The 16667-nt window shown below is 39.3% G+C and overlaps 1 protein-coding gene across 1 annotated transcript in view; it reads left to right on the plus strand.

Moving 5' to 3' along the window:
* Positions 1-1343: 1343 nt before the first annotated feature.
* Positions 1344-16667, plus strand: part of CAND1 (cullin associated and neddylation dissociated 1) — a 43160-nt gene continuing 27836 nt past the window's right edge. Inside the window, exons 1-2 of the mRNA XM_042947105.1 lie at positions 1344-1961; positions 12997-13140. Of these exons, the coding sequence (XP_042803039.1) occupies positions 1894-1961; positions 12997-13140 (212 nt within the window). The 5' untranslated portion in view covers positions 1344-1893. The remainder of the gene's footprint in view (positions 1962-12996; positions 13141-16667) is intronic.

The raw sequence follows: 16667 nt of genomic DNA on the forward strand, positions 1-16667 counted from the left end.
ACCCGAGGTAAATGACCAGCTTGTTTGTGTGTGATGTGCAAAGCATAGTTTGTGTAAATATTGTGGAAAGGTTGTTCACAAGGGAGTCAACTGTGGCTGAAACTCTTAGAGAATGATGGTTGACTTGGGTAAAATGAGTGAAAAGACACGGTGCTACTAGGGAGAAACACAGCATTAAAGTAAAAGGACATGTGGGGGTAAACGAGGGGAAAATTTAGGTATGAATTATGAGGCCAGATCACATTTCATCGGTTTTAAACCGTTATTGATTATAACAGTGCCTGACTTTTAGAAAACACAACTACAGGAAAGAACAGTAGGGAAGCGTCAGATTTTATAGTTGGAAGGAAGGAGCTTTTTCTTTTTCTTAACAAGAGCAGTAGGAGAGACCATTTTCGTTGTCGCCTGACTGGGCTTTCCCATTCTTCTTTTAGAAAGGCCTGTTAGCTAGCTCCAATTCCAATTAAACAGATAAAAACGTGGGTACTAAAGCAAAAGATTTGGTATCTGATCTCCCACTGCTGTGTGTGTGTATGTGTGTGTCTGGAAACAATAAAATACACAACTGCAGGATTATTAAATCCATAAGAGTTGACTACAGAGGATAGTCCTTTAGGTAATCTGAATAAAACGAGTAGGCCTGAATACAATCGTTGGTCGTTGACCTTCCTTGCTTTAGGGAGCTAGCTCTTTCATGCACTGAGGGAGCCAGCAGAGACTCCGCTGCCTTCAGAGGATGAGACTACCATCATTCTCAAGGATTAGCGCTAGGAAATCTCTATTACATCTCTGCCAAGAACACTAACTGATCCGCAATGCGCCTGCCCAAACCGCAGCAGCCAAGCTCTGCAGACATCCCACAACAGCAAAAAGAGCTGCAAGAGGAAATCCGAACCCGCGGCAGAAACCAAGGGCGCGGGGAACTAAACGTTTTATCCACCACAACTGCCTCGCTAGACTACAAATCCCGGCATCCACTCCTCTCACGGAAGCCAATGAGGAAGCTACAAGTTCCTTCAGCCAATCACATCCTGACTCAGTGTAACAACCCCGACTGCATTCTGGGATTTGTGGTTTTCACGTGGCAACACTATTCCCCCGTGGTGAAGGCGAAGTAGGCCACGCGTCCGATTCGAAATGAAAGCTCCTTTTAATAATTCTTATGTTGGTTGCCACGCTGCATCTAAATTATCAGTACTCTATCGCCTTATACTCAAGAATCGTAAACCTTCCCCGGTACTGTCGTACAGAAAAAAAAAAAATCAAGTTATTCTCATATTACAGCATGCTCTTCCCCCTCACCCCCCCCGTCCTTTAACCGTCGCTTTCAAGTCTCGCGAGAACAGCCCCTTTTGGTCGTTGTCATGCTTTCTGAAAGGCGGGTCACGCGAAGACTGACGGAGTCTTCAGCCAACAGGATTGCCTTTTAACTAGCGTCTCTACAGCGTGCGTGGGGAGACCTTCGTGAACCCTGACCTCAGCTTTCCGTGGCGTCCCGCGTTCGCCGCCCCCGCCCCTGGAGCGAAGGAGGCGGGTTTTGGCCTCTTGCCCTAGGGAGCGAGTGCGGAGAGAGTGGGAGCGAGACGGATCCGAGTAGAGGCGTCTAGCTCCCCGGAGAGGCCCTGCTGTATTCCTCGCTGCCCATGAGCTCGTTCTCCTGCGAGCAGCGCCGTCGTTAGGCCGGCCCCGAAGCCTCTGCTTCCCCCGGGACAGGCCCGCTCCTCGCCGAGGAGGAGGCAGCCTGTCGAGGCGCCTCCCTAGTCCGCGTCGGCGTCGCGCTGCGACCCTGGAAGCGGGAGCCGCCGCAAGCGAGAGGAGGAGCCCCAGCTACAGCGGCGCCGGCAGCGGGCAGCAGCACCAGCAACGCCAGCGGGCGGGATCGAGGCCGTCAACATGGCGAGCGCCTCGTACCACATTTCCAATTTGCTGGAAAAAATGACATCCAGCGACAAGGACTTCAGGTGAGGCCGAAATCCGACCCTGCGCCCACCTTGGGGTGCCCCATCCGCGGCCCTGGCCCTCACACAGGCCTTGCCCCACCCCTTTGGCCTTGGCGGGTCCCTCTGCCTTCCCGAGGTCTCCGGCCCACCACCCCGCTCCCCGCTCCCGCAGGCTCCTGTGCGCTCCCACCTTCCAGCCCCCTCCCCCCATTCTTTAGGCGGTTGCCCGCCGCTGCTCTGAGGCCCCTTCTGCGTCCCCAGACGCCGCCACTGCATTCCCTGCCCCCACCCCCAATCCCGAGACATGATTCTCGCGTCCCAGGTGGCGTGAAGGGACAAAATCACCCGCCGTTGTGGGGAAGGGAGTTACTCTAGGCTTGGGGACCGGGAGACCGGGCCTACCGGCCCGCCCGCCTCAGGCACTAGGCCGCCCTGCTCGCTGGGGCTCTGGCTGCTGCCCACTCCGGGCCCCAGGTGCCGCCTCTTTTCCCGCAGCTGGGAGTGGGCCTAGGTGCATTCAGCTTCAATGATGTGCTTGTTTTGGGGCGGCTGTTCCTGGATTGGGTTATAAACTTTTTCTTTGGACCATTCCTTTCGGGAAGGTGGGAAGAAGGGGGTGGGGTGGAGGGGAGCCCGGCTGGGGAAACTTGACTCGCAGGGTTTTCCCGCCAGCGTCTCTTGTCATTTTTCCTTGTCAGGTAAAAACTAAGCAGGAATTGGGGATTCCAGTCTCATTTCCTTATATCCAGAATTACTGCCAGAAAGGTGAATTCCTGAACCTTAAACAGAAGAGTAAAATGAGCAAATGGATCTTACTGATAGAAGTTTTCAAATACGAGGGTGGTGAATATGAAGCCTCATTTATTAGCAGTTGTGTTCCAGAAGACTTGTACAATCGTTTCCAAACCTTGTAGCATGCATATTGAAGAAATATTATATTTTCACGGGTTATCTTGGTTTCTCTTGGTTTCTCTCTCTCTCTCTTTTATTTTTATTTTTTGCATTACAGTAATTGTTGGATTTCTTCCTTCCTACCTCCTATCCTTACTTATCACAGAATAAATAAGCTCCTGGTCTAAAAACAAGCTTTATATTTCTTTGATACCTGTTTTGTTCTCTAAGGCTCGTTGATTGTGTTTTGTGTGCATTTTAAAGAAAAGAACAGATAGTCTTCTATTAAAATCGTGGCTGAAGTCAAAGTCTTAAGGCTATAAGTTATAAGTCTACACAAGTTTTATGTAGATATGAACAGTACCCTTTAACACCTGAAAACCCATCCAGACCTTATCTGCCAGGAAGAAATTTCCCCATTTGTGAAAAGAGAACCATGAAAAATGTAATGATCACGTTCCTAATTAAATTGATGTGCTGGTGTATTCAAATGGCCAGTGAAATACAGTTCTGGTTCTGTGACTTCAAAGCCAGAAATGAATTTTTTTAAGTTTTGCTACCTAGGGAGTTAAGTATTGCATTTGAAACTTTTTAAACCCGGTTTGCTAATACCGAAGATTTTAGTGTTGTGACTTTTTGGAAGAGACATGTTTGTTTTGGGTAGTGTAGATCAAAATCAAGATTATTGGAGAAAATAAAAGTTTTGGTTTTTTGGTTTTTTTTTTTTTTTTTTGCTTTTTTTAGAGTTAGAATTCTGTTTACTTCCCTTTGGAGCTTTGCTTGCTCCCAGTGCAAGACACTGAAATTGAAATACATATTTGGGTGATATGTACACACACACACATTTAAGAGTGTGTGTGTGTGTGTGTGTGTGTGTGTGTATTCATACTTACGGCTGTGTAGAGTGTGTGGTGAGATTTGCCCCCTTCCCATTTCTGTCAGTTTGGCTCATTCTGTAAAAGTACTCAATATCATTCTGATTGTATGCAATTTCATACTAGAGGTAGGTAGCACTTTCCTGTAATGGCACTGTTTTGGTCAGCCAGTGAGACTTGTGTATGGGTAATATGGTATAAACAAATCAAGTCATGTGAATGTTGCATATGTGATTTTTGACTGAAGATACTTAAATTTCTTATAAAGATAATACATACATGCTTTCATGTTTTCTTTTTTAAATAAACTATATGAAAGAAATATTGCTCTGATGTTAAGTTATAGTCAGTGTTGAACTTGATAAGAATTATCTACCAGTTTCAGCCAGAGTAAATCAAAACACTGCTTGGTGGATTATTTTTCTAAAAGTGTAATATTGATATATTTCTAATAGTTGGTGAACATTATAGAAAGATAAGTGTGGAAACCGTGACTTGAGCAATTTGACATTAAGATTTTTTTTTTTTTAATTTTTAATGTTTATTTTCGAGAGAGAGAGAGACACACACACACACAGAATGTGAGTGGGGGAGGGGCAGAGAGAGAGGGAGACACTGAATCTGAGGCAGGCTCCAGGCTCTGAGCTGTCATCACAGAGCCCGACGTGGGGCTCAAACTCACGGAGTGTGAGATCATGACCTGAGCTGAAGTCGGACGCTTAACCGACTGAGCCACTCAGGTGCCCCTTGACATTAAGATTTTTATTAACTCTGTTCTAAAGACATGTCTTATGTTCAAGCCATCTAGTTAACAGACAAGTCTTTGGAACTAAAGCACTGTGTATATTAAATTACAGATATTTAACAGATTGATTAAAATAGTGAGCACTTGAAGTCAAGTATTTTGAACATTTTTCTGTATAATTGCAGTACAGACATTTGAATGTATGTGTTCTATTTTAAAATTATGCCTTTTAACTTCTCACTTGAAATTTATTTTGGTATAAATATCATACTTTGTTGCTACGTGTTTTAAAATATCTACCAACAGAAAGATCTTGAGGACAAAGTTAAAAGTCTGGAATATCAAACATGTGCAAGGGCACTTAGCACTACTTGTGCTAAGGGCAGAAGAAAACAATGCTATATCTAAAAGGAAAAAAGAAGATTATTATTCTCATGGTGGAATCCATAGAGAATATGACCTGCTGGTCACAAAATATGGGTTCTAGTCATGGGTTCTAAGGAGTCTTTTCTGTGAACCATCTGTGAAATCTTGGGCAGGCTACTTTATTTGGGATTAAATTTTCACTTTGTACATGAGTGATTACAAAAGGTCCCTAATAGGCCTGAAATTTTAGGTCTCTGGATAACTACATAGTCCATTCATGTAAAGAAATGGGTATAGGCTTCAAAAATTTTCAGATGTCAGCATTTTTAAAGAATCATTTTGTAAGATTTAAATCATGGGTTCAGTTGGGGGGGGGTGTCTAACGTCCTTTTCTTTCGTGTTTTAGTATTCTGTATTCTTTGAAGGTGGTATCTTTTTTTTTTTAATGTTTATTTTTGAGAGAGAGCGAGCGCACGAGCTTGAGAGGGGAAGGGCCAGAGAGAGAGGGAGACACAGAATCCAAAGCAGGCTTCAGGCTCTGAGCTGTCAGCACAGAGCCCGATGCCAGGCTCGAACTCACAAACTGGGAGATCATGACCTGAGCCGAAGTTGGACGCTTAACCAACTGAGCCACCGAGGTGTCCCTGAAGGTGGTATGTTAAGGTTTAGTGCCAGTAGTTAACAGTAGATAACAAAGTGAAAACTTTAGTGTTCATGAATCATGTGAATGCTCCACTTATGAATATTAATGTTGAAAATTCAGTGAGTTGAGGTAACTAAAGTTTTGCTTTTATTTTCATATGCTTCACCACTAACTGAATTATGGTATTACGAGAAATCAAGAGCTAAAGAAAATTTACCATTATTTTATTTTTTTCTACATAATAGTTAACATTAATGCTTACTGTCAACTTCGTACACTTGATCCTAATTATCTTTATTATGATACTAGTAAAGTGAATACTAACAATCTCTCTTCCAGTTGAGGAATCTTAGATGTGGTGATATTAATTAAGTACTTGCCCAAGGTGGGTTAGACATTAAATCTGGGATTTCCAGACACCCCCAGAGCATGAACTCTTAGCTACCATGTTATGTTACTTCTCCAGAATTTTGACTAGGGTGCATTTAAGACTAAGAACTTAAATATCAGTTCCTTCTCAGGCTTATGGAATATTTTGTGCTAGAAGATGCTTTTAGTAATTCCCTGAGAAGGACTACAGAATGTTTAAGATCTAGTGCTTGCCCTCAGTAATACTCCATGCTTGTGGAATGGTTAAGACATTTTTATAAAAAGGTGAAGAACCCAGGGCAGTATGTAGTTATTAGGCTTAAGTGGCAGAGAAGATGAAAGCCAGGAGGTTGATGTTCATAGAGTGATCTGAGCTAGGCCTTGAAATTGTAGGTAGAGAAAATGAGTATAAGTATGGAAGCACACTGTACAAAACTCCATTGGGGGAGAGGGAGTAGGTAATTTTGACTGGAGCTGGGGGTCAGTATTGTGTAGGGAACTGATTGAGGGTGGGGACCTTGTTTCACTGAACTGAATCCTGTACTGTTTTGGCCTTGCGGGTTCTTAATAGGTGCTTGTTTTAGTTGAATTGGATTTTAATTCCAGAGTTGAGAGAAAAGCATGTAAGGATTTTGGGAAATGTCTTCCAGAAACCACTGTAAAATCTCCCAATCTTTTTTTTTTTTAATATCATTTGATACAATTTAAAATAATTTTGTAGTGCATTGCAGAATTTCCTAGCTTGATAATGGTTTATGTTACCAAATTTATTTATTTATGTGTTGTTTTGGACATTAGGAGGTATTTTCTCTTGGAAACTTTAAAATGCTAATTAATAAAAACCTCAGGTCTGGTATGGAATCATAGCCTTTCAGAGCTGGAAAGGACCGTAGAGGTCTTACAGCTGAAAGTACTACATGGGCATTTACAATAATGTAACAATAAATGCTAGCTAGGTTCTCTGGACAACTTGTACTTGTAGAAAAGTAAGTTTAATCAGAAGAAATAGATTTGTAGAGGTTAACAAGGTGATGTCTGGGCACTTTTTACGTACTTTGCTGGTTGATGGCAGTAAGCTACTGGATTTCACTTATGTGATTTTTCTTGATAAAGGTGTACTGCTAACGCTGATTATCAGCAATGATTAAGGCTCACCACTGAAAAATAGAAGAAAGACCTCATTGAGGAAACTGGGAAGAAGAAAGAGTGCTAAAAATTAGTCTTATTTACATGAACAATACTAAGACTGTCCTAAATTCGTGTTCTAAGGGAATAAATAAGAAAAAATGAGATAGTGGTAAGTTCTTTGAAAGATAATTGGTTCACTGCATGATGCACTTGGCCGGTATTATTTAGCTTTCTTTTGGTAACAAGGGTAAAATTGTGTTTGTACATGAGGGGAGGGTTGTGAGAGCTGCTCATTGTGCAATACGAGGTGTCTGTTTCTACCACTGTTTCTACCACTGTTTCTACATCTCTACCTTGGATTTACTAGAGATGAATTAATCACCTCAAGGAACTTTCAGTTCAGTAGAATAAGCCAGGTGTTCCTAACTGCAGAGCCTGGCACGATTCCTAATGATGGTACCCCCCCAACTGCTTATTGAATAATGAATGAAATGGCACTGCCTGTAGGTTACATCCACCTAGGACTCCTGTAGAAGCCTGGAAGTTAACGTTCTAACTTCCCTGTCTCCCGTCTTAAGCCATTTTTATTCTTATTTTGTCCTGTTAGATTACCATCTACCAGATGGCCCAATTTGGAAAACCTTGATGTCACCCTTCTACCTTTCTCTGTCTCATTTAGTTCCCTGATGAGTATTTCTCAAATTAGTCTTCCTGTCTCAGGCCTCTTTTTAATCCAGTCTGTTGGTAACTCTTCCACTGGAGTTTTCTTTCCTAATGTCACAGCTGATCATTGCCTTCCCCACTAGTTCCCATTGACTGCAAGACAAACTCTAAACTCCTTAGCTGTTGCCCACCTAAGATCACCGATGCTACTTTTCCCCAAATTTCTAACAAGCTCTATGTAACTAATTCAGTGGATATTTTCTTTGTTTATCTACTTGATATACAAGGACTGTTTACCACTTGTTACTCCTTGAAATTCTCTTGTAGAGTCATCCCTGACACAGGTTGGGTTTATAACCATTACAGTGAGGGAGAACACACACTATGCGAAGTCTCAGTAAAAAGATGTTGGGTCCTATTCATTTGGGTAATTTTGGGAAGGGTCTGAGGAAGTGGAGTTTCACATTAGATTGGATTGTTGGAAAGTGGGGCAATTCCATCATTTGACATCCTAATACACGGAGGGCAAGGCTAAAGCAGAGGCAAAACTAATTGGTGAAGAAGCAGCAGTCACTTAATGAGTTAGAAAGGGGATGTTCCGTATTTTGTGGTAAGTGAACTTGTCTGAGATGGATGTTCTATGAGGTTGTTTATGTACAGGAAAACAATATGTTTTAGCTGTAAGCATCAGATGGGTTTGAAATAACATTGAGATAGAGGTATAAGCCTCAGATCAGTTCCTGAAGTGCAGAGCTACAGTTTTTTTCCTTCTCAGTCCTCACTTTTGGCTGCAGGGCATTGATTTATGGTGTTCACACCTTCACTCTTGCCGAGATTTTGTTGATTAGGATTCTGAGGAATGGACATTCAGTGTAGTCTGTAGTTGAGGCAGGTTTCTTAATCGTTTCTCCTGTTGTAAGATGAGTGGTTGAACCATCCAATGTGGCAGTGGCTGTTAAATCACAATAAGACTCCTGAAGGGGTACATACCTGACTGTAACGCCCAAGTCCTGTGGTTTTCCTCCTCCTTCTTTGCCCATTTTCTAACTCATCCCTTACCATCCCCATATCTAATCCATTTCAAAGACTTACTTTAACCTTTTAAATCTCAAATGATTGGTTCTTACTATTCTCATTAGTTAGTACTATAAAGTTACTATGAATGTTGAATTAGTGATTCTAAGCCTTCTAGAAGTACAGTGGTAGGTTCCTGTGAGCCTCTAGTCACAACATTTTCATAGTTGGTTAGCTCATAACCTTGTTTTGTGTATTCCTGTTTAAAGACACCTTATTTAAACTATGTTGTTGATTCATTCACACGTGCTCACGACCAGCAGCACTAACTTCATGCTTGAAAGAAGCTTATCTAATACATGTATTTTTTTCTGGAAGATACATCACAGCCTTGTAGTTTGGTAACACTAGACAGTACTTCACTATGCTTGGGGTTCATTTTAAACAGCAAAATTACGAACAGAAAGCACAAACATGCAAAAGATGTGGCAATACATAGAGAAGAGGATACTCTACAGTGTGTGAGCTGAAACAAGAATGCATTTACTCTGCTAATAATGAGGATCGATTGTATGTCCAATTTTCTTCCTCCATTGATTGTCATAACCCTGATTCTGGCTACCATCATTTCTCACTTAGACTGCTGCACTAACTCTCCTAACTGTTCTCCATTCAGTTTGGCTGAAGGAAGCTTGGTTCTCTCCAAACTCTTACCATAGTGTATGTAGCTGGAGTAATGTTTCTGAAATGCACATTTAATCATTTCCATAGTCTCCCCATCTCTACCTCAGATGCCTTTCAGTAGCTTCCCATTGCTTTTCAAATAAAGACTAAAATCCTCATAAGACCCCCAAATCTCTTTAACCTCCTGGTCCTTGCTTACTTGGCCATCTCCCTGCTCCCCGCCCAAAAAAAAAATTTCCTGCTCGTGCTTCGGGTCTCACTCTTCCCTGGTGCACAACCCCCAGTGCAGTCTACATCAGGTTATTTTGTTATACCATTGAGTTCTCTTTGTGCCATATTCCTTTCCTTCCCTTCTTAGCATTTATCTCTGTTCATAATTACATATATAATTAACCCATATATGTAGTTTTTTTTTAATTAAAATGTCTCTATTTGACTATTGTAAGCTTCAGGACCGCAGAACTATGTGCTTTTACCATCTCTTGTTTATGCAGAGCCTAGCATAGTACCTGATACATCATAGGTTCTCACTACATAGTCAATGAGTATATAAGACCTTTCTTATCCTGACCTCAACCTACATTTCCGTCTTCTTCCTGTTAGGTTTCTATCTGTGTCCCAGCCATTCTTAACTGCTTCTTGGCCCTTCACTCTGAAGCGTTACATCCCTCAGCATTGCTGTTGGTGCTACCAACCCCACCCCCACACTAACACAGACAAAAATGAAAATTTTAAATCCCAAACCAGCTTTCCCCATGCAAATTAACACTCAAAGGTGTTAATCCTTTGAGATCCAAACCAATAGTCCGTTCTTTGGTGTGATGATTGTCAAATGTCCTTGAGTATTTTTCAAAATCTGTAAGATTAGGATTTGTACATTTACCTGTCTGCCGTATTAGATGAAAAGGTTAAGAGGAAGGGACTGAGTCTGTTTTATCATCTTTGTTCTTAGCACCATACCTAAAATAGTAAATGCTTAAGAGACATTTTACAAATTGTCTTTTGAATCTGCCATGGACAGATTTTAAGCTCGTCAAACAACTTTCTTATAAGATGATTTATAGTGCAAATTTTTATATCAAATTAACAGGAAGAAATTCTTAGAACCTTCTGGTTTTGGGGTCACCATAAAAAGTAACTTTTGGTATAACTTAATACTATTTCAATCTGTTTTTTCTCATTTGTAAAAATACCTTTTGGTAATTTTACTGGTGCTTATTTCAACTTTAAAAAAAATGTTTAACCATTAATCATAGGTTTTAATTAAAAAATACTTCTATTGAAGTATAGTTGACATACAGTGTTATATTTCAGGTGTATGACATAACGATTCGACAGTTTTAATTTTGCATTACACAGTTGTCACCATAAGTATAGTCACTATCTGTCATCATACTAAATTATTACAATATTGACTATATTCCCTGTGCTTTACTTTTCATCCCTGCCATTTATTTCATAACTAGAGTTTGTGCCTCTGAATCCCCTTTAATACCCTCTAGGTCCATATATGCTGTTGAAAATGACAAGATTTCATTCTTTTTTATGGCTGAGTAATATTCCATCATTCTTTATCAATCAGTGGACAGTTAGGTTGCTTCCGTATCTTGGCTATTATAAATAATGGTGCAGTGAAGATAGGGGTGCATATATCTTTTTTTTTTTTTTAATTTGTTTAATGTTCATTTATTTTTGAGAGAGACAGAGAGAGAGGGAGACACAGAATCTGAAGCAGGCTCCAGGCTCTGAGCTGTCAGCACAGAGCCCGACACAGGGCTCGAACTCACAGAGTCTGAGATCATGACCTGAGCTGAAGTCAAACACTCAGCCAACTGAGCTTCCCAGGTGCTCCGTGTATATATCTTTTTGAATTAGTGCTTTTGTTTTTGGGGGGCAGATACCCATCAGTGGAATTGCTGCGTCCTATGGTATTTCTATTAATTTTTTGAGGAACCTCCATACTGTTTTTCCTAGTGACTGTACCAGTTTGCGTCTTAACCATCAGGGCATGAGGGTTCCCTTTTTTCCACATCCTTGCCAATACTTGTTATTTCTTGTATTTTTGATATTGGCCAATCTGACTGGTGTGAGGTGATACCTTGTGGTTTTGGATTAATCATAGATTTTTGAAAATGAGTAGACTCCTCTGAGGTCAGGAGCCAAGGTTTATTTACTTTTTGTCCTTTGCTCATAGTCCAGCCTTTGTAGCATAATAGGCAGTGAATAAATAAGTGGTAAATAAAGGAAAGAACCTGTGTACCAGTAGACTCCCTTCAGAACCATAAAACAACTTTTTGCCTTTAGATTATTTGCTTTTTTACCTAAGTTGAAGATTGCCATATTCTCTTCAACCAGATAATAAGCGTTTCAGGGGTCTTTAGAGCGCCTAACTACTAACTGCTGTCGTTTTATTTCATGGATTTTATGTAAGTTGAATGGCTAAGATGTTAAATGGCTTAAGGTGTGTAGAGTGCCTGCATTAGTATGCTGCTCATTTTTGTTTTTTATTTTCTAGAATATCGTGTGGTTTTGATTTCATTTGTCATCATATAAAATGGAGAGGAGCTTCCAATTAGAACTGTGTTCATTTAAAAAAAGTGCATGCTTACTTTACCTTGTGTAATGCCAGTTTGAACACAGGCTTTTCTTTATAAGCTGTTTTATAAAACTTGGTAAGAATTGTACTTGCATTATAGTTTAAAACTTTGTCAAATCAGCATTAAGTGAATGAACATACTAACTCCTTAAATTCCTAAATAAGTTGTTTTGCTAGTCCTTATCCCATAGTTTATTGCCTATATTGCCAGACTATCTGTGTAGCTATTTATCATTTCAGCTCCAATAGTTGTGTTTTTTAATTGACCTAAACATGGATTTGACATTTCTGTACGTAACATAAAATAACTACACTTTTCCTCAAACTGGATCTGGTTCAAATACAGGAGAAAAGCATTAAGTAATTGTTATTTAAGTAAGGTTATTTCAATAAGTAGAGAAGAACCAAGAACTATGGGAAAAATTCATTTGGCCCTTAAACAGATTTGAGAGGCTTTATTTCAATGTGATTATATATTACTACGAGAAATTACTTTTAAGACCATTGTTTGGTGAGGTATATGAGGAAAAAATCTGAACATCTGTTTACCTTATTTTTATCTCCTGTTAACCCTTTACTTCAAAGCTGAGATTAGACAGTTGATCAATCTGGGTTTTTTGTCAGACTATTCAGTATTAAACTTGTCTGTGGCAGTGGTTTTTGAGGGGTCTGGATGTCAGATGGAATGATGTTCTAGAATCACCTCTTTATCATTTTGAAAATACACCTGATACCTTGTGATGGGAGGTGGGGTAGAGGTGAGAATTTGTATTTTGGAGGTTTCCCAGTAATTTTGTAATGTGTGACCCACCCCCGTGCCCCAACACACATAATATTAAACAAGAAGGTATTCTTAATGTTTGTAGTTAAAGGCTTCCTAGATAAAATTAAAACTGCATGCAAAGAAAAAATAAAGGCGCCTTTCTCCTCCTGGAAGCAATGATGCTATTAATTAGAATGAAAGAGCATTCACTGTAGGTCCTGTCAGTAACTTAAAACAGGACTAACCTGGAGGAGAATCTTTTTTTTTTTAATTAATGCTTAAAAATGTTTAATTACCAATCAATTTAATTTTTTGATAGGTTTATGGCTACAAATGATTTGATGACAGAACTGCAGAAAGATTCCATCAAGTTGGATGATGATAGTGAAAGGAAAGTAGTGAAAATGATTTTGAAGTTACTGGAAGATAAAAATGGAGAGGTACAGAATTTAGCTGTCAAATGGTAAGTGTTTTTTTACTTGCTTCCCACCTCCACCACCCCATTAAAAAATTTAGTGTAATAGTTGGTAAATTATCTTAGTCTTGTGCTGTGTCTTTCTGTAGTTTTCTTTAGGGTTTGCAGGTGAGTCGTGGGTGTTTAATGTTTGTAAGTGGTACATACATACTTCTTAAAGTTTCTATATTGACTAGATGTGGCTTTTTATGGTATTTATTATTTAAAAAAATTTTTAATGTTCATTTATTTTTGAGAGACAGACACACACAGTGTGAGTGGAGGAGGGGCAGAGAGAGAGAGGGAGACACAGAATCCGAAGCAGGCTCCAGGCTCTGAGCTGTCAGCACAGAGCCCAACGTGGAGCCTCGACCCTTATACCTAGAGATCATGAAGTTGGACACTTAACCGACCGAGCCACCTAGATGCCCCTATTTATTTATTTTTAAAGTTTTGAGAGAGGGAGGGAGGGAGGGAGGGGAGGGGGAGAGAGAGTGGGAGAGAGAGAATTCTATGCAGGCTCTGCACTGTTGGCATGGAGCCCAATGCGGGGCTCAAACTCATGAACCCTGAGATCATGACCTAAGCTGAAGTTGGATGCTAAACCGGCTGAGCCACCCAAGTGCACCTATGGTATTTTAATTTGTGTGAAATATATATATGAAACTTCAGAAAGAGTGGTTCTTTCACTTGTTTGACTTGATTTTTTTTTAGCTGGGTTACAAGGCCTCCCTGCCTCTATTCATCTCTGTATGAAAATTTAAGAACCAATGATCAAGGGAAATAAAAAATAAGACTTCGTAAACAATAGCAGCAGTTAAAACCATAGTTAGTCCAAATTAACAGTGATGACACAGCAGTTACAAGAATTGTTCCTAAAAATTGTGGGAATTCCAATTGTCTTTGTGTACAGTGCAGTAGGAGCATCTAATTGGGCATGATATTGACAGTTTGACTCTTACTTTTAGTAATCAGGTACAGAATTTGAGTTCTCAGTAAATTCTATTAACAAATAGTTTAATTTATGCATATCAAATACTAGAAAACCTTAACAATTTACATAGTAAGGTATTAGAAAGTATAACGTTTAGTTTCATATGACAGATTAGGGAATTTTGTCATTTTGTATGCCCTATGATAATTAGGCATCAGTTTAAATAAAGCATTGTCTCATGATTACTTTTTTATTGCATTTTATTTATAAAGGTTTTAAGTTTGTTTTAGGCTAAGCTTTTACATACTTGCTGTAAAAACAGGCAAAAATGTGAGAAATCATTGGTCATCATAGAATTTCTAGACCTGCAGTACAATTTTCTTTAACTTGGGACATTTGCAAGTTTAAAATAAAATGTGTCTTCAAAAGATAAGATGCAGAATAATGTAAATGAGTATAATTTACTTTAATCATGATTTTTTATCTTTTATTGTTTTTGTCTGTGCTTAATAAAATTAAGTTCTGTTCAAAATATATGCTGAGCATTTACCAGCTTTTGAAAGTAGTGTTTGTCCCAGGTTGAGAGTTGAGAGGTACATAGCTCTTACTTGGATGTATCATTAGGAACCTGAGCTTTTGATGTTTTGAAGACCTTTTATACTTAAAATTAACAGGTTGGGGGAAGAAATGACATATGTTCAGGAAAAAAGAAAGGAATTAAGATGTAAACAAAAGTAATACAGTAGGAGATAAAACCCAAGAGTGATTCTTGGAGGAGGGAAAATCACAGTAGGTAAATTACTAAGTAGCCTTATTGAGAATTTGGGAAAATTGTTAAAGAACCTATCACCCAAAAGAAACTCAGGCCCAGAAATCTTTCACACAAGTCTTTGAAACCTCAAAGAACAGATAATTCCAGTACAGAGAGTTCTAGGACTATTTCAGAACATAAAGTATGAAAACTTCCCTGTCTTTTATTTAAACCCAACTACTGATAACAAATCCTGACTGAAGATAATACTAAAAAAGAAAGGTACAAACCATTTAAATGTTAAAAGTATAATCCAACAATATAGTAAGTGTAATAGACCACGATCAAGTGAGATCAATCCCAGGAATATGAGGACAATTCAGTATTATGTGCTTGATCAGTATATCTCATCATGTTAACAGATAAGAGGAAGAAAAAACAGTTGTCAATGCACTGGTAAGATTCAGCATTGACAATTAAAAAACAACAACACAAAACACAACACTTAGGTCAACAACAACAACAATACAAAACAGAACACTTAGTTAGGTTACTTAGTGTAATTAGAGGAGTGAAACACCTTCCAAAGACCAATATCCTACTTAATATGTCATTGGAGTGAAGAACAGGTCAGGTCAGGGATGCTTTATCTGACTAGGGAAAATTCACTACCTGTTTCAAGGGAAACATTTAATAACATGGAGTTGACAAGACCTTTTTTAGCATTACAAGTACACAAACATATACATTCATACCTCAGCCCAAAAGCCAATAAATTACCAGATACCTTTACACTAAAATCAGCTACAAAGCAAAGATGGTCTCTATCTCCACTAGATTCTCTTTGAAGGTATTAGTCACTGTAGGACAAGTGGGTAATAAAACTGGACACGTAAGAATTGGAAGAGGTACATGGGAACGTGGGAAAAATCAAGGCAGTCAAAAAAATTTAACGCAAATAGGAAGAATTCAGTGAAGTAATACGATGTGAAAGTAATGAACAAAAATCTGTAGCTTTCATATAAGCAAGCAGTAACCAATTGGAATATCTCATGGAATCAAATGTTCATTTATTACAGCAACAGAAAGACAAAATGCCTAGGAATGAAATGTAACAAGAAATGTGAAGTGGTGACCTTGAGTAAGGGTATTGTATGGTGTATGTAAGGTTATAGTTTTATCTTTTTCAAAACTTAAGGAAAACTTTAAAATATTTTTGACCCCTAACAAAAATGTACTTGGAATAAATGGAAAGACATTCCATGACCTTGGATAGGATAACTCAACAAAGTTGTTGGTTCTCTCCAAGCTTAGTGCTAACTTACTTGTAAAAATCCGTTATTTCCACAAGCTAGACAAGTTGATTCTAAAGTACATTTTAATAAATATTTTTAAATTTTCTTTTAACGTTTATTTATTTTTGAGAGAGCACGAGATGGGGAGGGGCAGAGAGAGAGGGAGACGATGAATCTGAAGCAGGGTCCAGGCTCTGAGCTGGCAGCATAGAGCCCGATGTGGAGCTTGAACTCATGAACTCTGAGATGATGACCTGAGCCGAAGTTGGACGCTTAACCAACTGAGCCACCTAGGCGCCCCATTCTAAAGTATATTTTGATGGGAGAGGGAAGGAGGCAGGTGTTTGCCAAGAAAAGTCTGAAAAAGTATATCAGTTGCTGAAGTTGGAGAGGTATTGCTTAGCCCTACTAGATATGAAGAGACTATTATGTTTCTCTAAGTACAGTAGTGAGGCATTAATGGACAAATGGAGTAAAATAGAATAGAAACTACGTGATGGAAAGTTGAACTTTTTTTTTTTTTTTTTAAAGACTGGTTAACCATTTGAAAAAGATA

This window comes from Panthera leo, chromosome B4 (genome assembly GCF_018350215.1).
Source record: "Panthera leo isolate Ple1 chromosome B4, P.leo_Ple1_pat1.1, whole genome shotgun sequence".
Classification (NCBI taxonomy): domain Eukaryota; kingdom Metazoa; phylum Chordata; class Mammalia; order Carnivora; family Felidae; genus Panthera; species Panthera leo.